General features: G+C 37.4%; 1 protein-coding gene across 2 annotated transcripts in view; it reads left to right on the forward strand.

Moving 5' to 3' along the window:
* scube1 (signal peptide, CUB domain, EGF-like 1) overlaps positions 1-21,942 on the forward strand; it is a 542,580-nt gene that overhangs the window by 286,190 nt on the left and 234,448 nt on the right. The window contains exon 7 of one of the 2 annotated variants that reach the window (XM_039761828.1): positions 989-1,078. The exons of the other annotated variant lie outside the window; for it this stretch is intronic. Coding sequence (XP_039617762.1) covers positions 989-1,078 — 90 coding nt within the window. The remainder of the gene's footprint in view (positions 1-988; positions 1,079-21,942) is intronic. 2 annotated transcript variants of the gene reach the window in all.

Raw genomic sequence — 21,942 nt, forward strand, 5'->3', positions numbered from 1 at the left:
TGTGCCAGCTGATTTCTTCTTGTTTGCATGCTGTCTGGTATAGTAATTTATTTATTTTTTCATCTATTTACATTTTCTGCCCTATCACATTGTGTGTAACTACGGGAGATGACAGTCTTCCTTTCTTCATCAATCACTGGGTCCACCAGCTTGTAGGTCTTTCCAGTTTTTATCTCTGTCACTTTTTAGTATTTCCTTGCTGACCAAATTCACCTACCAAGTGTTCTGTTTTCACGTCTCTTACTACAAATTCATCAATTTCTTTTTCCTCAGCTTGTCTTTAATGTGACTGTTCATTCTCTTGTGGTCATTTGTGATATCATTACATCTGTATGTACTAAAAAAAGATTCTGCAAAGGTACTGTGCATTTGGTGGAGTAGCCGGCTACAATGCTAAGGTGTCAATATTTTAATAGATGTTTTGCCAGCTGGAGTTGCGGAGTCCCTGAGACCTTGTCAGATTGGCTAAGCACTGTTCATTGATGAGAGGACAAAGTCACTTTAACCTCCGAACACTTTTCATTACCTCCAATGGCGGGCAAGAAATATATTGGGGCCTTCAGCAGATGTGCCGGGGCTCTATGCATCCGAGAGAAAAAAAGCACTGCTGGATATTGATGATGAAGAACGGCAGTCATCGTTAGATGTTGTTTGCTGCTGGTACCACAGGATCATAAGTGCTCAGTGAGCAATACACGTAATTTAAATTGGCTATTTCAAATTGTGGGAAATAAAAGATGACAAAGGCAACAAAATATTTTTTTTCCTTTGTTTTAAACTTTTGAATGTGTCCATCTTCCCCTTCTTTTTTGTTTTAATTTTCCTCTGGGACTTCATATGGGATTAACACTCTAACAGGGGTTTCAGTGCTTCATGGCTTGCTTCTTGGCTTTTGGTTTGCACCATACCAAGAAACTTTCTTAGAGAGCGGAAAATTGGGCTTTTGATTAACCAAGTGCTCCATGTTTGTCCCTTACTTGTGTTTTAGAGAAGGATGAGGCTGCAATTGAGAGCTCTGAGTTCAATGCCACGTCAGTAGCTGATGTGGACAAGCGGGTGAAACGGCGGCTCCTTATGGGTAACTCTTTTCTTCCACTTCCTTTGTTTGTGCTAAAGCGCTTGTGCCTGTCTGTTTTTATTGCCTCCTGATTGCCTGGCTTTACTTCATACATAATTTCCACCCCACCAAAACAGTTTGCTTCATTTGACAGCAAAACGTTTCCTATTAATCTCTCTGTTTCCACTCTTTATTCCTATTAAAACACGTCTCCAACACTAGGTGTCTGTATCCTGTGTCAATTAAATGTGCTAACTTTTTGGAGAGTCATCCAAAACAAATGAAAAACAGAAAGCTGCAGAAATGCATTTGTTTGACATTGTCTTGTTGTCTGTTCCATTTCAGTGTATAGTAGATAATACAACACATCATCTGAGTGCATTTCTGTATCATGTACTTGTAAATGCAGAATTTTGGTCATGACCTGAGCTCTCCAATGTTTCCTTATAGACATCAGATAGTCCTTGCTTATCCCAAATTCAGCGTGTTTGCTCACTGCTTAACAGCTAACCAAAACTGACTTTTTTGTTCTGTTATATTTATTGGCTGATTGATTATTATAACCCATTCAGCCAGAATCAAGGTGTAAAAGAGCTGCCAGTTTTATGAGTATTTCTATATTGATGTTTTCCAAACTGTTTGTCTGCAGCAGGGGCTCAAAGTACATGAGGGTGAGTATATACTTTGTGTGAGATAGGGTACACATAAATCATGGTGGCTACATTTTGCAGAACAATGATCTAAAATTTTCTGAAGAATAGAAACTTGACACAGACAACCTGAGAATCTATAATTTGTGATAGGAGGGAAGGTGTAAGGAGGTGAGACAGCCATATCTTCAAAAAGGTGTACATCCCAAGGAATGGGGATTTGTCAGTTTAGCCATCTGCAAAGCAAAAACAGGCTTGAAAGATTTAGCAAGTCTTGAGTTTAATTTGAAAAAACAAAGTTCCGGCAAAACTAAAATGGCCAGTTCACTAAATGAAGGTGAACACTTTAATGCCTCAGTGTAGTATCAGCTTCCTATTGGACAGGGCTCAGAGCCTTTTCCAATAGTGATGCCTTTAACAAATCTTCTGGAGGCGTTCCTCTCTAAATGGGCCCCAGAAATGCAATGCTCAGCTTTTTTGTTCTTGGCTTTCTTGTACAGTATATGGTTTCAGGGTGATATGACCAAGTTTATCAACTCTTTCTCTGAAGACCTTTAATATCCAGTGTCACATTCCAATCTGTGGATCTTCTTGGATAGAAGCATTTTCAAGTCCTGTCCTGAAAAGAAAGCAGAACATGTTTTGTGCGGTCCGGAGTTCTTTGTATTCTCAGTATTCCCAGGGTCCTCCTTCTGGTCCCACTGCAGACGACTTTACACAAAGGCAGAGAGAACTGTGACACAAAGCTAGGTTTTCTCCTGTGCTTATGAACTGAATATGTATTTATGTGCAATCAATTTACTGTACTGTTTTTTAAAATATTGCATTAATTATTTTTAATGAGATAGTTTAACGAGACAAAGAAACAAAGATGAAGATTTGGGGGATCCACCCTGTATATTATCGCTAACAAACAGAATCAATTGAGTAATCATAAAAGACTGAGTCAAAACATGACTGAGTTGGTTAGTGGAGGCTTGGGCTTTATAAGTGCTGGGCAGGAAGAAGCACGATTGGGCCGGAAGTGAGGAATGCAGGAGTGCATGGTCTGACAGTGGAAGTTGGTGGAACTTTAGTTGATCTTCCATCTGGAGGTCTGTGGAAGAGGGTGAAAAGACATAAGTTCAGCTCATCAACCTGCGACTCTGCATTTTACCCTCAGTTAAGCCCTTAGACTGCCTTCCATGTGCGCATGTGTCACAATAGGATCTTCAGCCCAACAAATCTCATCAATCCCATTCACTTAATTTCTCCAAAATAACATTAAGTTGTGTTTTTAAGGTCCCCAAAGCATTAGTATCTAGGACACTAATTGGCAATGTGCCCACCTTATACAAAAACAGGTAACACTTTAGTTTAGGTGCTGCAAGAATGCATTTACTACTCATATACTGTTACATAACTAGACATATACAAAGGCTTCTTTACAAAGCATCAAAAGTAGTATTTAATATCTCTGCAATATTGCCGATAACTTCATATTGCAATGATCAGAGATAACTGAGAACTGTTTAGAAGTCATTTTATCAGCTTATGAAAGGCTGTTAATATGCCACACTGCACAGAGATGAATAACTTATCTACTGATGTTTTATGTGTTATTCAGACCCAAAAGCTTTATAAAATACTTTACCTGGGACAAAAAGAAATCTTTTCAAACCAAAAAAGCATTAGTAAGATGTATGCATTCTGTACCTATGTTTTCCCAGAATTGATCTGGGCTCCAAGATTATTGTAGTAAATAAAACCCAAAATACCCCTAAAGGCTGACATACAAGAAGAAGTGAGTTTACCACCTTTTGACTCTCACAATCTACAAGAGACAACTTTTGACGTTCTGTATATGCTCAATGCTGACTATTAAGTGGATGGTAGAAGAGAGGCTGCTTTCATGCATCAAAAGAAAAGAGACATTTGTGCAAATTGCAGATTTTAGGCACACAAAATATTATTAACTGTTTACAAAAGTAACTAAGCAATGGAAAACCATTTAGTCCCATTTTTTCTTATAGTACAATTACCTTGTACGAGTCTTTAGACATGAGCGTAAAGTGTAACCTTTCAATTGTAACAACTCAGAAATCTTGACATGAAATACATGAAAGAGAAAAGAGAAACAAGTAAACTGATAAAATTACACAGACTTTTCCCTTAAAGCTTCCCTTTTTTCCCTTCTGCTTGTACTTTTAAAAATGAGTATTAAACACAAAGATGGAATGTGGGAATTGATATTGTAGGAGCAAGTACTTTGAGACCTTACCGTATTTAACAATCACTTCATTATGTTTTGTATATTATGCTTTGTTGTATTTGATCAGCGCTAACATGTTAAATAAAAGTTTTTACGTTTTAAGCACTATAGTGTCATACTTACTGCATAAATTAAGATTAAACAAGGGCAGAAAGTTTGGTCAAGGATGTGTATTCTCTCAAAGGAACATTATTATGGGAAGCTTCCTCCCCTACTTTCATGGAAATGTTTCTGCTGAGGTTGTGTTGGAAAGACTGCTTGAAGTTTAAAAAAGATAAGTTTTTTTTCATCAATTTAAAAGAATTGTGTCTTAATCTATTGTAGTTTACCCCTTCTGTTGAACTTTCTTCTTAAAAATGCCATAAAAAACTTGCTTATTTGGTTGTGATTCTTTGATCTTTCTAAGTTTTAACTATTAGTATATTATGAATCTTGCACCCTGTGTTGGCTGGGATTGGCTCCGGCAGACCCCCGTGACCCTGTAGTTAGGATATAGTGGGTTGGATAATGGATGGATGGATGAATCTGTTTTACAGAATGGTTTCAATGTACTGTATTTCCAGGTTAAAGGCCAGGTGCTCTAACAAATGTAGTTCATTGAAAATAATCTTCTGTTTGGAACTTTGAGGGAGTAGAGTGGTTACTGCTGGCTGCCCCTCTGCTCCAAATAACTCAGAATCAGAATCAACTTTATTAAATACACATATTTATAAGAAATGATTACTGGTGTGTCTGATTCAAATACAGTAATGCATGCATTTTACAGTAGCTGGCATTCCATGAAAAATGCTCCAAAAGTTCACACAAGGTTATTAATTAGTCCAAAATTCTAAAACATGTATTAGAGATGGGAGATGTTTACAGTAAGAAAGGCAAAGCCAGAGGATCATTCCTGAATAATCTGAAGTGATACTATGATGTTTATTGTTATAACCATGGCAGCAGTAAGGGAGGTTGGCTTGGAGGACTGAGTCAGTAATGTAACAGCTCCAGGATAAAATCTTTTTAGATGCTGTGCAATTTTTTGAAGGACCTATTGAAATTATCCAAATTAGAGTTTATTAAACAGATGGTGACCTGGGTGGGTGGGATGACCAAAATTGTGTTTTGCTTGCTTCTTTTCTTAGGAGTTGTCAATATTTTCAAGTCAGATAACAGCTGATGACTTTCTTGGCAGTAGTAGATGAGTTTCTTGTTATTTGCTCTTGGAGTGAGTGGATGCTGTGCCAAACCATACCATGACTGAGAATATAAAGATGCCTAGTAAAACTGAAAAAACTTTAAAGACTGCTTCAGTTTTAAAACTTTGTACTTTATCCTGTCTCGTTAGAACTATGAAATAACAGACAATCATAAATCTAGTGTCCAGTTTTAATCAATTACATTAGAATACAATCCAGCTTAGTTTTGTACAGCACTCCTCGCTGAGTGCAGGCACAGAACACTGTGAACAAATTTGCAGGTAAAATACAAGTATACCGTAGATTATACTAATCTCTCCATATATAAAATCCAACATCTGTCTATCTGCCTGTCTGTCTGCTTTTCACAAGAGAACTACTTGACGGATTTAGATCGGGTGTTTTATATCATTTACTTGAACATTCCAGATGATTTTGTGACTTCTCTCATCGTTCTACATGACCAATTCTGTCATGGTACATAAAACATATCAGACAGACACGCTTCTCTTCTGTTTGACAGGTCTAAAACACCTTCATTCTTTATTCCTCTCTGTAGCATTATATGCATTGTACTTTTGGATAAACATTCATTGGTTGCCCAACAACTCAAAAACAAATCTGATTTGGCCTGTAAGATCTCTGCATGGAGGCATCCAGGAGGCAACTGTATCAGATGACCAAACCACCTCAATTGGCTCTTCTCAGTTTGGAGGGTCAGCAGCTTCACTTTGAGCCTCACCTGCATATCTGTGCCTCTCACCTTATCTTTTAGCTTGTACCTATGATCTCATCCTTTTGGTCATTGCCCAATGTTCATGATCACAGGTGAGGTTAGGGATGTAGACAACTGATAAATCAATTGCTTTACCTTCTTGCTCAACTCCTACTTCACCAATATGAATTTGTATAGCAACCGTATAACTGTGCTCAATGCCTTGTTCTATTTGTCAATCTCACCATCCATTTTCCCCTCACTCATGAACAAGACTAACTAGAAAGTTTAAGTCATCCACTTGAGGCAGTAACTCACCTCTAACTCAGAGAGGACAGTCCACCTTTTTGCAAATGAACTCCAGATTTGGAGGTGCTGATTCTCATCCCTGCCACTTCACACTCAGTTGCAAATTGCCCTAATGTGTGCATAAGTTCACAGCCTGATGAAGCCAACAGGACAACAGCATCTGTAAAAATCAGTAATGCCATTCTAAGGCCATTGAACTGAACATTCTCTCTTTCCCAGTTGTGCCTTGATAGCCTGTCCTTGGAAATCATAAACAGGATATTAGACAAAGCACACCTCTGACGGAGTCCCACACCCACTGAGAATGGTGCTAATGTTTTTTCTGAGTATACGGGCACAGCTCTTGCTGTGATTATACAGGGACCGAATCACCCTTATTAGGGGTCCCAAAACCATACTCTCCCAGCAACCCCCCACAGACTCCCTCAAAGAACATAGTCATACACTTTCTCTAATTCCACAAAACACATGTAGACCGATCGTGCATATGCCCATGACAAATCCCAGGATCCTTATGAGGGTAAAGAGCTGATTCACCATTCTACAAATTGGACAGAATCTACATTGCTCCTCTTCCTGGATCTGAGGTTTCACAACTAGACAAAGTCTCCTTTCCAGTACCTTGGAATAAGCTTTCCCATGGAGGCTAAGTGTGATCCTCAGATAGTTGGAGAGCACACTCCGATTCCCTTATTTAACAATGGGGACCACCACCATAGTGGTTTTCCATTGCAAAGGCATTTCTCTTGATGACCACACAATACAGCCCAGCAATGTCCTGAGCTTTCAGCACTTCCGAGTGGACCTCATTCATTCCTGGTCCCTTGCCACTGCGGAGTTGCTTAACTACCTCAGTGACCTCCCTCAGAGAAATTGACATTGATTTTGAGCACCAATACCCAACACAACTAAAATATAAATAACGTAGGAATGATATAAAGTGTATCAAGTTTTAAGCTTGACCCGCGCTTGGATGGTAGACCAGCCAGTGATTTGCTGGATTGCTGCTGAAAGAGGTGTTGGTGAGACTAATAGGGGATACTTACCTAGTAGTCTAGTGCAAGTATTCCAAGTTATGGGGAATAGAATGTGCCTTGATGTCCTGGCTACATTGCTCACCTTTCTGGTCCTCTAATCATCTCCTGTCTCCAGTTGACTAACTGTAATTGCTAGTGTGAGGTGAGCGTACTGTGGCAAAAATTGCTGCCATTGTAGGTGGATACTGGACATAGGTGGTGGTTGAATTGACTCCCCACTCTCTATGTAAAGCACTTTGAGTGTCTAGAAAAGCTGCTATACTGTAAATCTAACTATCAGTTAATGCTTGTTGGTGCAGTTTGTCATGGTGCTGAGGTCCCAGTGAAGTCTGGGACTACATTAATAAGGTCCACACAAATACCTTAATTTTCAGAAGTCATTTTATTTACTAAAGGAAAGTTAGAATTTTTTAAAGAAGCATCTGTAACAATGTATAGCAGGCGAGCTCTTCCTCTCTGGCAGTTATTTCTAACTTTTATAGGATATACAGTGGACCCTTGACTTACGAATTCAATTCATTCGCGAGGGCTGGTTGTAACTCAAGATGGTTGTAAGTCAAGACTATTTTTCTCATAAGAAATAATGTCAATGTCAATTTATTTATATATCACATTTAAAACAACATAGGAAAGTTGTGGCGAAAGTGCTTTACAATAATAGAGTAAAAGAAAACAAACAAATAACATAAATAGAAATAAAATATATGAACATAAATAGAATAAATAATAAATAGAAGTAATGTTATATAATCACAATGAGGAAACCAACAGTATTACTGAAGGTCATGGAAAAAATAATAATAATATTACATTTTATTTATATAGCACCTTTCCCATGCTCAAGGCATACTCATGATGCGTTCCAAACATCCCACAGCAACACCAAACCTTTTCATAATAAAAAAGAGTTGTATAATGTGCATAATTTACCAGAAACACAAATAATTTTTCTAATGTACTAACCAAAAAGTTATAGAAAGTGCCTAGCCTACCAGAAACAACAATTTTATACTGGACTCACCATTTAAGTTCACATCTTTGGCTTGCAGGAAGGGAGGAGGAGGAGGATGAAATGGAAGGTAGTTATTGTTTGGAAGGAGAGCCCCTTCCATAAGAACATCAGGACTCTGGCTCTCTGGTGTCCTTTCTCTCCTTGGGAGAGGCTGTAATCCACTAGGACCTGCTTCTGGCTCACTAGGTCTCAACCTTTTCAGAAATAAAAACGGGTCTAAGTTTATTTGTTTCTGTCCTTTCTTCAACACAGTTCTGTAGTATGACATAACATTGTCATTAAGCAAGTTAATACAACAATTAGCTTTTTCTCTGTCTGGGTGGGTCTTCTTTACAAATGTTTATTGCTCTGTTAATTTTTCAGGATGTCCTTTATTTCAAAAGAGGAAATTTGCTGCACTGATTGTTGATCCTCCCGGTCCTCCTCAGAAAGCGCCTCAGTTGTCAATCTCTGTTGCTCATGCCAGAAGTTGCTGAAGTTCCTCTGTAGACAATTCCTCTGAGTTTTCCTCCACCAGTTCCTCAATATCACCACTGTCTACCTGTAAAGTGGATTTTGACATGCTGTACATATTAGTGAGATCGGTCACATGAACGCCACTCTCATATTTCCACACAATTTCCTTCTTCGTTTCGATTGTAATCGCTTTCTTTACCTTTGCTACCTTCTCTTCCTTCCTTAGATTCTTTTCTAGCTTTTTTGGGGCCATTTTGATAGCAATTATCAAAATAAATTATATAAATCCCTGCACTGACCAAAATTACGTCCACAAACACACGTATCTGGGCTCTGACTAACGCTTACAAACGATCTCGGCTGTTTGTTTAGAATCGCACAAGCGGATACACGTGACCGCATTCGGGTTGTAACTCAAGATTTTGGTCGTAATTCAAAACAAAAATTTTGGTCGTAAACCAAGTTGTTCGCATATCAGGCCAGTCGTATATTTAAAGTTACAATTCTGCTCTTTCTAAACAACACATACACAGATAATCATCCATATGTTTATTTGAAAAGCATATTTTCAACTCTGTTAGAGTTCAATTTAAAAGCATTTTGTTTTTCGGATGCCACCATTGTTGCATAATGCTGCTAGGTTGTTTGCTAACATTGTCCCATTGTGTTACGTCACTGTGAAAACAGTGTAACGGTCAGTGTCATGCACATCCAGGTTGTCCAAGTTTCTTAATACAAACAAAAATCTCTTGCAGTGTTAATAGTGTGGAACTGAGTTTAGACTCAGAAATTCTGCATGTTTCTTTTTTGACCTTTTTCTTGAGTATTCTTTCTAGTAGCAACCCTCAACCTGCACTCTGTTTTTTGTTTTTGAGTTTTGGTTTGCCCATTTCTTGGTCCACTATTTTTTGTGCCAATATGTTCTTTTCTGACAGAACAATTAGTTGCAGAAGTTTTTCTCTTTCTCTTCCTCACCCTCAACATTAGCATAGCCTTGGAGAAAAGAATTAGAAGTTGGAATTAGCTACTTTCAAAGTTGGGCCCTGCAACTTATTAACAGTCACAGGTAAAACAGACATTCTTAGGAAAATGGTAACATTTGACTGGGGATGGGCACCTCACAGTGCTGTTACTGATGTGTATCTCATACCCTGGTTTATATGTAACACATGAAAGCCACCCATTAATGATTTATCCTTTAACGTGTTTACTAGCACAAATTAGGTTTGCTACTTTCTAATGCAGTAAATAGATGTTGCCCAGCATGTACCTGTCATTATCTAACAAGTATGTATTTTAACTACATTTACGTTTATTTGCTTAAAAAATAATCGACTAAACTTCAGTCCGGGAACAACTGTTATAGGAAAAGGTTACAAACTGATCATCACAAGTCAACAGCTCAGAACAAAATACAACTGAGTTACAATTCCTATATTGCAAAAACCTAGAAAACAACTAATATCAGTTAGACAAAAATGTATCAAAAAGATGCTTATTAAATGATATAAAAATTTCAAATGGAGGTGGGTAGCTCATTTCATCAGTTAGGAGCTACACATGAAAAGAGTCTGGATTGATATGTTGTGTCATCACCAGATGCTGTTCATCAGCAGACTTGACTGGCTGAGAAGCAGTGGACCTCATAGCTATCTGTGTATATACAGGTGCTAATCCATCGACTGCTCTGTCTGATTTATAGTCATTAGTCCTTTAGATATTATTACCATATTTTACCCATGATTATTAAAAAGACTATAACCGAAGTATGTAATGAACTGTTTTGATGTCATAGCATTTTTACAAATATGATCTATGAATAATATCTGGGATATAGTATCTAGCCCTAAAAACTTTCAGCAGTAACTTTATCCTCTAACTTTAATCAATAAAAGAAAAAATCTAATTACTCACATAGAGTGCTGGGAGAAAAATTATCTAAGTGAAACAAGCTGACTGAAAAATATGCATCTAGCACCAAAGAAAACTAACATTTTTACTGAAATCTTACTAGATGGGAGAGAGGCCTGGCAGCTCAGATTGCTTAGCTATCTCTGGATGGCCAAAATACAATCCAGGTTGTTTACTTTGGCTTAAATTTGTGGCTAATCTGCTCCATGGCCCTGGCCTTAGCCCCAGCTGAAAAGCATGACTTCTTAGACTGAACATTAGTTTAAATCCTTAGTGAAACAGTAAATAATTTGTCTTTGTGACCCAGAAGATGCAACTAGCTGTAAATGCTACAGTATTAATTATTACAATTATGTGACAAATGAACAAAAACACATTGTTTTCTGAAGTCAAGCTTAAGTGAACGCATAATGTGTTCTTCCAAAATGTCCGTATATAAAGTTCAATTTCGGTTATTGGCGACCAAGAGAACTAGTGTGCAGATTTCACTTTTTTGTTATAACAGTGTTAATGTTACTGTCTGCATTTTGTTTAGTGGTTTATTTTTATTGAGTTAATTAAAATTTCTACTACAGCGATAGTTATTGTTTATCAAATTATACAGAAAACATGTTAGAAAATAATATATAGTTTGTGCTTGCAGAGAACACCAATGGCATCCGGATGTGTTTTTGAAATACACCTCGCAGTAGTAAGTTTTATTGCTGCTATTAGTAAAGACGATTTATATCTTCTGTTCATTACTAAATGTGTAATTATGAAGTTTTTCACTGTGCTAGCCTAATAAGTTTTTAATGTGGGTATAACTTTTGATGTGTTCCAAATAATTATGCTACTTTTTAGATCCCAGCGTGCTTACAGCATTACGAACTATTTGCTCACGTTCAAAGAAAAATAAGGTGAACCAAGCACTGATGGCTCAAAATTGTCTCAATGAAAATTTATTCTGTTTAAAGAAAAATGCACCATATGTGAAAGTGCATTAAGAACTAAGAATATCAAAAACATGTATTAATATGGCTCATTTTCAGACAAATGAGGTTTCAAATAGATGTCAAAGAGTATTCTTTGTTACAAACTGATATACAGTTAAAGCAACACACACTTGCTCCATGCCTTTTTCTACACACAGTGGTCCCCTGTTCCTTCTTCTAGATTTACCTGCCCATTGATAGAGTCTATCAACCTTTCAGGCATACTTTATATTTGGTAGCATGCCCTTCTGTGGGTGGTCCTCTAAATGTCATGCCTGTTCCCTCACTAGCAGGTGTCCTGTGAATGCTGCTTCAGTATTCAAGCAACTGATTATTGGACTGCTGCCTTCTAGTGGCATCCAATTCAGGCCTGAAAATATGGGGAACCACTTTTTTCCACACCTAACACACCCGTACATGCATTGTGCCACCCAGACAAAGCTTTTCAGCACAGGTTTGTTGCTTAGTATCTTTCTTTTCTTTTCTAGCATGACCTCTCGTACTCCTGTTCTTATGGGGTCATTTTCTTCAAGTAACAAGGGAATGAATCCCAATACAATGCTAGAGTGGGTAGCACTGTAGCAAATAATTAGGAAGTTAAACTGATTCCAAGAATAATACAGTATATATATTACCCAAAGTTTACATGTGGTTGGTTTTTTCAGTGAAAGGTAAACAGAGCTTTTTAATTTATACAGTATTTGTTTTATAAGTGTATAGTGCATATACATGTTTATTTAATAAAAGTCATGGCAATTCTTCTGGAGGAATATGGGCAAGTTGTTTGCCTGTATTTTATCATAGCTAATCCTTGTGATTAAATTAAATACACAGATTAAATCATGCTGAATTCACCACAGAAAACATTCATGTCACAAAATGTGAAGTTATTGTGATATTAACTACAATAGTGGTAAAATACAAAGATTTTTAAATAATTTCTTTATACAAAGGGTACTACACATATTATGAATATTACATTACACTATTTTAAAGTAGTGGAAAGCAATGGCATTGAACAATGATGATAGTACTCACATATGCATATTTTTCTTCTGGTTTTTAACAAAACTTGCAAGTTTCCAAAGCACATTTGCATTTTAACACAGGCGCTCAATAATCAAAGTCATTGGCCTATTGTTCCCTGTATACAGTGTATCTGCAGGTGAAAGAAATGCTGACTTTTTCTGCCATTTAAATACTACGAAATAAACTATTTATGCCTATGCTTCATGAGTACCGGGAAAGAAAGGCATAGTGCATGTCCCATGGGAAATGTGGTCTGTAATTGAAGCAAATTGAGTTCAGCAGGTAGGGGATCTGGTCTACATCTCTGAAAGTGCTGCTTTACTAATAGGAAAGCAGATAATTGTCTCAGCTTTATGATTGCAAAAGAGAAAATGACTTGTATATTGTACTGAGTAAGGCGAGACAAACTTGCTTTTGTGTTTGTAACTTGTAAAGTTACTACAATTATTCCTTTTTATGAATATTTTATTTATTTATCGCCTTTAACCATAGGAAATGTACCAAAAGAATTTAATATGCATTTAATACCTTTGAGTGTTTTACTAGAAAGTATAAAGTTAATAGGTTATTGAGTGCACAATTTAAGAACATGAAGTTTATTACTTTAGCTACTAAAAGACTAAAAAAAAGTTAGGGTTGGAATGTTAAACATGTCTAAGAGATTTTTTTGGTGAAGATATGGGTTTTCAAAAAGAATGTAAACATAGATTTATTGAGGAAATTGTAATTGGGATGTTAATTTTTTTGAATAATTTTCAAACATGCAAGCATTACAACATTTATAAACATCAATAACAGTAGTTTTGTATAACATCTAATAACTTTTAAAATTAGATTAAAGATAAGCTTTATTAATCCCATGGGGAACGTCAAATGCATACAGCAGCAGAAACAAAAATAACAATAATACATATGCACAGGACAGATTATACGGCTAATCAATCAATCAATAAGTGAATAAATAAAAATTAAACTTAACGAGTACATCAGTTGGAAACATTGAACTGCCTGATAGCAGTGGGAAGAAAAGACCTCCAGAGGCACTTCTTAGCACACTGTGATGGAATGAGTCTGTGGCTAAAAGTGCTCCAAGAGAGCGCCTCCTGGAAGGGATTTTTCACGATGGTATCCACATTTTCTGTCATGCTCTCTTCCACAGCAGCTTCTCTGGTGCTTTCAGGGTTTGGAGCAGGCATTGTGCTTCTTTTGAGATCAGGTTGTTCCCCCAGGAGACAGCAGCATAGAACAACACACTGGCTACTATGGACTGATAGAACGTTAAATAGAAATAGCTATTGATTAAATACAACTGACCTAACTATAGGGGTTTGAAACAACATTGTTTTATGTGTCTTCTTTTTTACCTTAAAAACTAGCTGTAAAGTATGTCAGAATGTTACTAATAATAAGTAATGAGTGCACAATAGGTACACTTTAAAATTATACTTTAATACTATATATTATACCATCTTAAGATGTTATTACTTTTGATAGTGTCAGGGATGTCAGGGGCCATGACCTGGCCGGGACGTCATGAGGGACCAGATGTGGGTCTGTGCCCACCCTGGATCACGAGGGGGTTGCCTTCCGGGTTGCTCTGGGGGCCACGGGTACAGGGCATGGAAGCTCCACCCTGTAGGGGCCCGTGGTCACCGCCAGGAGGCGCCCCAATGCCTTGGGGACCTGTTACCCCAGCACTTCCGCCACACCAGGAAGTGCTGGGGGGAAGATTTAGGACGGTGCCCAGAGAGCAGCCGGGAGGACAGCTGGCACTTCCGCCACGCTGGGGCGTGGCCAGAGGAGGAATGTCGGGAACTCCTGGTGCTCATCCGGGAACCATATAAAAGGGGCCGTCTCCATTCATTCGAGGCTGGAGTCGGGAGGTGGAAGGACGAAGCTCAGGAGTGCTTTAGAGGCGGCCCAAAGAAAAGGCATTGTGGCCAGGACTGTGTGTGATTGGGGTAATTGTGCACGTGACTGGGATCTGAGTGACCAATGGACTGGGGTGTTTGTGACCAGTATTGTAAATAGCCTGTGTAAATAAATGTGTGGTGGTGTTTTAACAACATGTCCGCCTGTCTGTGTCCGGGCCGGGTTCACAATAGTAAGAGATAAGATGGGATAAGTCCATTCATCCACCTTAGGGAATTACACCTGATACCACATGTATTTCCTCTGCCCACAGTGAAGATCCATGTGAATAGTGAAAATACCTGCCACTCACAGAAAGCATCTTGGTTTGGAATGATTTGAGTGCTTAATGACTGTGCAGCTTTTTCTTGTAGTAACTGAAAATGCACTAGTTTAGCCAGATGATACAGTTAACAGAATAATTCACTTAAAAATGTGCAATAGTTAGTTAAATAGAACTAACCTAATCATAGTGTTTTAAATGCAAAGGTAAATCAAGAAGAAAAGGCAATTTGAAAATTATGTGATAACCACAACAGATAGAAGCAGATGCAGTGCACCACATTCATGTTGGTTTATGGATAATTCAGTCACACACTGTCAAGAGTTTAATTGTATTTAAAATCAAATGAACATGGACACAATGCTATGGGAAAACAACATTAATGAACAACATGCCTTAGTAAGATTTTTTTGAGTGGAGGGAATGAAAGCTGCTGAAATTCACCAAAGAACATTGGCTCGTGCAGATAAGTAAGCTGAATGAGTACCCATCTTGTGCAAAATTTACAGTACCCCGAGTCATCAGTACCCCAAATCATCATGCACTATGGCATGTGTAGAGTCATAGCTGATACACTTGCTCTTCCTGCTCACACAGAGCACACAGAGAAAAGTTCCAAATAAAATCCCTTGTGATTACATAAACATGTTAAACATAGTCAATAATCAATTCCTCATTGTTTTTGTAACTACTGAAAGAGACAGACAAAATGCTGTAGGTGGATGCGATGTGCATTAGCCGACTTGATAGTTTGCACCACAGGATTCCAGTAAAAGTAAAGTAAAATTAAGGAAATTCAATTTCTCATTTTTCCCTTTCCTAATTACAGCAAAACATGTAATAGAAGTGACCTGAATATTTTATGTTTTATGGCCATTGTTTCAACTGTTTGAAACTGCTTGTAAATTGTGCCTTAAGTAACTAAAATGAACATTATTCACATTGAAAAGGCTCTTTAAAAGCAGATATAATAGCAAAGGAAAATTAGAAATATGGCAGTGATAAAGAATGGACAGTACTTATTGCTAACTGTGAAAGACATTTGACACTTCTAACACAAAGCAACAGTAGGTCAGAGATCTCATACTCAAGAAGAGGTAATCTGTCCATTTTATTAATGATGAAGCAAGCTAACTGGTAAATTAAACCATTTTTATCCTTGCATTTTGTGGCTAACTTTTTTCAGGATGGTAAATGCTTTTGATTGGTGGTGTAACATTTTCATTTTATGTTTCCTCAGATTCTTGCATTATTTTAGTGTTCCTTGAGAACTCATGGTCTTGATTCTGTTAGGTAGGCTCTGTTGAATTTGGTGTATTTGATCATGAAAGAATCGATGTAAAGAAGATATTAAATGTTACAGTAAATGAAATATATTCCATTTCATACAAGTCCAAAATGTAATGAGGAAGTCCACTCTGCTTTTCAAAACAGATGTCAATACAATGTTACGACTTGTAGTGTTTTTTAAATCAAAGACCTTTTAAATAATCTCTTTGTAGATAACACACTCATTTAAAAAGGTACATGGGCAAGTTACCTTCGCAGTTTTTTTAACCTTAGGATTTAATTAATATATTAATACATTATATGGGCTTGAACAGTTTAAATAAAAATGCCACTTTAACAAATTAATTTTAATAGGCAGTTACTGCTGATTAAAAATTATATTATTCCCAGTGAGTGTATTTATTATGTAGCCTCAAGCTGAATCTATTGGGTTGAGCACTTAGTATGTTAGGTATAAGGAATAAAAATGCAGAGCCAGCACAAATGCTATATGACTGTTGGTTGCTATAAAGTACCTGGTGGTAGATCCCTAAATCCATTGTTCCATTTTATCAAACAGTCCTAATGACTGTTAAGAATACTGCATTAAAAAGATTTTTTTTATAACTGCGAAACCATTCCAGACATTCCCTGACTCTGGGGTGTTGTGAGTTATCTTATTACTGATATTTCCCATTCCCAGGAACAATAGGTACACTGCTGCCATGAAGGGGGGCACATTAGTGACAACTAACTTCACTTACCCTGTGGCATTGGAACATTGCATTATTCATAGCAAGAGATTTAAACCATGCTACAAATACACACACCTCACCAATACACTGCTATAACCAGCAGGCTTTATTTATCCAGTTCTTTAGTATGTAGAATTTCTGCTCCTATGTAATTGTACTATATTTTTTTTTATTTTATAGAATGTACCTCATGACCTACAGTGGTGTGAAAAACTATTTGCCCCCTTCCTGATTTCTTATTCTTTTGCATGTTTGTCACACAAAATGTTTCTGATCATCAAACACATTTAACCATTAGTCAAATATAACACAATTAAACACAAAATGCAGTTTTTAAATGATGGTTTTTATTATTTAGGGGAAAAAAAATCCAAACCTACATGGCCCTGTGTGAAAAAGTAATTGCCCCCTTGTTAAAAAATATAGTGTATCACACCTGAGTTCAATTTCCATAGCCACCCCCAGGCCTGATTACTGCCACACCTGTTTCAATCAAGAAATCACTTAAATAGGAGCTGCCTGACACAGAGAAGTAGATCAAAAGCACCTCACAAGCTAGACATCATGCCAAGATCCAAAGAAATTCAGGAACAAATGAGAACAGAAGTAATTGAGATCTATCAGTCTGGTAAAGGTTATAAAGCCATTTCTAAAGCTTTGGGACTCCAGCGAACCACAGTGAGAGCCATTATCCACAAATGGCAAAAACATGGAACAGTGGTGAACCTTCCCAGGAGTGGCCGGCCGACCAAAATTACCCCAAGAGCGCAGAGACGACTCATCCGAGAGGTCCCAAAAGACCCCAGGACAACGTCTAAAGAACTGCAGGCCTCACTTGCCTCAATTAAGGTCAGTTTTCACGACTCCACCATAAGAAAGAGACTGGGCAAAACGGCCTGCATGGCAGATTTCCAAGACGCAAACCACTGTTAAGCAAAAAGAACATTAGGGCTCGTCTCAATTTTGCTAAGAAACATCTCAATGATTGCCAAGACTTTGAGGAAAATACCTTGTGGACTGATGAGACAAAAGTTGAACTTTTTGGAAGGCAAATGTCCCGTTACATCTGGCGTAAAAGGAACACAGCATTTCAGAAAAAGAACATCATACCAACAGTAAAATATGGTGGTGGTAGTATGATGGTCTGGGGTTGTTTTGCTGCTTCAGGACCTGGAAGGCTTGCTGTGATAGATGGAACCATGAATTCTACTGTCTACCAAAAATCCTGAAGGAGAATGTCCGCCATCTGTTCGTCAACTCAAGCTGAAGCGATCTTGGGTGCTGCAACAGGACAATGACCCAAAACACATCAGCAAATCCACCTCTGAATGGCTGAAGAAAAACAAAATGAAGACTTTGGAGTGGCCTAGTCAAAGTCCTGACCTGAATCCAATTGAGATGCTATGGCATGACCTTAAAAAGGCGGTTCATGCTAGAAAACCCTCAAATAAAGCTGAATTACAACAATTCTGCAAAGATGAGTCGGCCAAAATTCCTCCAGAGCGCTGTAAAAGACTCATTCCAAGTTATCGCAAACGCTTGATTGCAGTTATTGCTGCTAAGGGTGGCCCAACCAGTTATTAGGTTCAGAGGGCAATTACTTTTTCACACAGGGCCATGTAGGTTTGGATTTGTTTTCTCCCTAAATAATAAAAACCATCATTTAAAAACTGCATTTTGTGTTTACTTGTGTTATATTTGACTAATGGTTAAATGTGTTTGATGATCAGAAACATTTTGTGTGACAAACATGCAAAAGAATAAGAAATCAGGAAGGGGGCAAATATTTTCACACCACTGTAACATATAAGTGTGTTTGAGGTCTTAATTAGCTGATTGGAAAATTGGAGCATTTCATTTTTTAAATACTTTATCAAAGTCAGCAATTCTCCTTTAGTAACTGAGAGTCATATTCAAATAGATTAGCAATAAAAGAATGCAATTACATGTGTTAGATGACTACATTAAATACATGCTTTTTAACATTACTTTACAATGTCTTGTACTTAAAAATGTAGCTCAAATAGGCTTGTGGTGGCTCAGTAGCTTTCATAGACAGCACATTCCAATTCAAGTGATGTAAAAATAGCATCATCTGATGTCCAGTTGTTAGTGGTTCTTTGTGGAAGGTCTATGGCTAATTGTAGCTTAGTGTCCATATTTATCTCAGCATCTCATAGTAGGAAAATGGTCCTAACAGGTTTGAAAATAAATTTGTTCCTACTCTTAGAAGTAGGACTTAAAAGCATTGTATCAAGTTTTGTAATTTAGGAAACTCCTCCTAACTTCACCAGGATTTAGAAGAGCTTGTGATTTGTCCTAACTCGGTAGGATCTGCCAGAAGATGGCGTTCAAGCAGAGAATGGTAATATGCATCCCGGGAAGGCTGAATATTTTGCAAAAGCTGGACAATAATGAACTTCTAAAGAGATATCAGTCCATCAGAGATGGAATAGTATTCGTAACAAATCTTGTATGTTATACGATTACTCCATCTATGTGGAAAAGCCATGCACTTTCAAGAGAAATGAAAGTTTTTGTAACATTGCATTCTTTGGCCACAGGGGAAATGCAGGTTTGCAATAGTGATAATTTTATCAATGTTACAACCAACTATTTATCATATTTTGCACCAAAAGTTGCAAAAATGCCCTTACAACTTATGCTAGATTTATACATTTCCCCAACTGCTTCACATGAGGTGATTCTAAAACAAGCTACATTTGTGCAAATTGACACGCACATAAAGCCCAAAGTGTGGATGAGCACACATACTGTATGTGAATTGCTAGCAAGATCACACTATCAATACACAGGTGGTGAACGGATGCATGGATGCTGGTGGAGACCCCTGGGCCATTGGATAAGTAGAGCCTTGCAAAAGATAAGGGGGGATCCCAGAGACAGGCATGGCACATGACTCTGAAAAACAGTCGGGAACACTGGAAGAGTGAATGTAACTTCAGAAACAGTGCTGAGATAGCCATAGCTAGTGTCAGTAACTGCTAATTTACAAGGTGTCATAATAGCAGGGAGGTGATTCTTCTGAAAGTACGGCTGTGGATCATTCGTTGTTAAATAAACGTACCTGTCATCAGGCTTTAGTCTCATTCGGTGCATATGTTTTGGCCTGTCCAGCTCAGTGCTCATTCTTAATTTTGTTGTGAAGTGGCAGCAATTACGTTCAACTTAGCACAATATTCTACCTTAATATGTTGTCCTCCTTCTTCATCCTACTACTTTTAACATTGTTATTATTATTATTATTATTATTATTATTATCTTTGTGGTGAAGCCTTGGCCTTATCAGAATCAGGATCATTTTTTTGCAAGCATCTGAAACATACCAGAATTGACTTTGGTTAGGTGCAAAACATGAGATACAAGACATAGCCATCTCAAGACAACACAATTTCAACACACCATCTGCCTGACACTCTCTAAATAATTATACAAATACAACAATTTCTTGAATAAAACAATTACAAACTTCAATAAATAAATAAAATAGATAGAAAAAATATACAAAATAATATAGATATCAAATAGTACAAGATGAATAAGTATGAAGTACAGTTACCAGTTATATGTTGCAAAAACAGTTAGGAGTAAAATAATGTAAGTTTATTTAGGATCTGAATAATCTGAGGAAAGAAGCTGCAAAGATGGTGTGTAGTTCTGGTTGCAGTAGACCTGTATTTAATGAGCAGTTGGCTGCTGGGGTGAGTGTAAACAGCTGTATAAAACTACACTTAGATACAGATTATCAGAAAACTACAAACGGTCATCATGAGTGCCTCTTTGCAGCTTGTGGTGCCATAAAATTGTGACGTCATTCCTTATCAAATATGAACTCCTATCTAGGAGTAGATTTAGGATGTTTCCCTAAATACTTCTCACATTCCACTAGTGAAATCCTTACTTTTGGCAAACCATCAGGAGCAGCTGTCAAAGATTTAAATAGGAAAATATACCAAATATTCAAGTTAAACTAACCTCTTTCAGGGTAAACTTGAAATGGCAAATCAATCTGTAATTAACATCACACAGAAAACTTTTTTTTCTTAGTTCTGTCAGTAGTCCTCACCCAAATGAGCCCAAATACTACTTCTAAATATGAGTCCTGAAATCAGTTGCTCTCTTTCCTTTTTTGATAATGAACAGATACACATTCGGACATGGGCACTCATTCTCATAGACAGCTACAGTTTTACAATGCTTTGCTGGGGTGCAAAGAACTGACGTTAATACCTGCTGTGAGCTGTGAAACAAACAGTTATTTTATTAACCTCTAATTCTTCTTAACATTGATGAGCGGCTGATAACTGTAACAAGCCAACATGAAAAGTTAGTTTTGAACATCATGACATCATACAACATGAACAAAACACAGATGTTTATTATCTGTTTTATTTACTTATTATCATAAACCATACTTTATTTCTATATGGGATAGTAAACCATAGATGTCCTAGTTTTAACATGGCACAGGGCTTATGGCTTTTTCTTGGTTTCTTTCAATGAGAAGGAGGCAGACACTTGGGCTTGAAAGTGATTAGTTAGGTCCTAATGGGAGAGCAGGGCAGGGGCGTGAGCCATAGTAGCCACCCACTTTATGCAGGTACCTTACTGAGAGATAATAGAGGAATATTGATTTGGAAGGGAAATCAACAGTGACCTCTAGAGGAACCTGGATACTATCAAAGTGTAACAACTGCTGGCTTTGACTACTGCTTGTTATAAATAGCTACTTGCTGCATAAGGTGTATACATGAATCTCATGCTGAAGTGTATGTCCATACACTTTTACATCATGCTGCATAAAAAAACAACCATTTTTTACATGTAGGCCACATTTTAAGCTTAGTTATGCTATTTGAGCATCACTTTTACATTGAGATATTCATTATATTAAATGATACCGTCTTGCGTTTATTTTTACGTCATGCTCTTTAATAAATACAGACTAAGAGTATTCGTCTACATTAAATGTAAAAGTACATAATCATTAAAAATGTACACACATAAGCTCACAGATACAATGTGAGAGGTAATGAAGGAACTTCTCAACTGTGAGTGCTTCATTATGGAAGTCAACCCTTGCTGCAGAGACAGTGTAGTCAGAGGAACTGTAAACTTGTA

Source organism: Polypterus senegalus, chromosome 8, assembly GCF_016835505.1.
Source record: "Polypterus senegalus isolate Bchr_013 chromosome 8, ASM1683550v1, whole genome shotgun sequence".
Taxonomy (NCBI): domain Eukaryota; kingdom Metazoa; phylum Chordata; class Cladistia; order Polypteriformes; family Polypteridae; genus Polypterus; species Polypterus senegalus.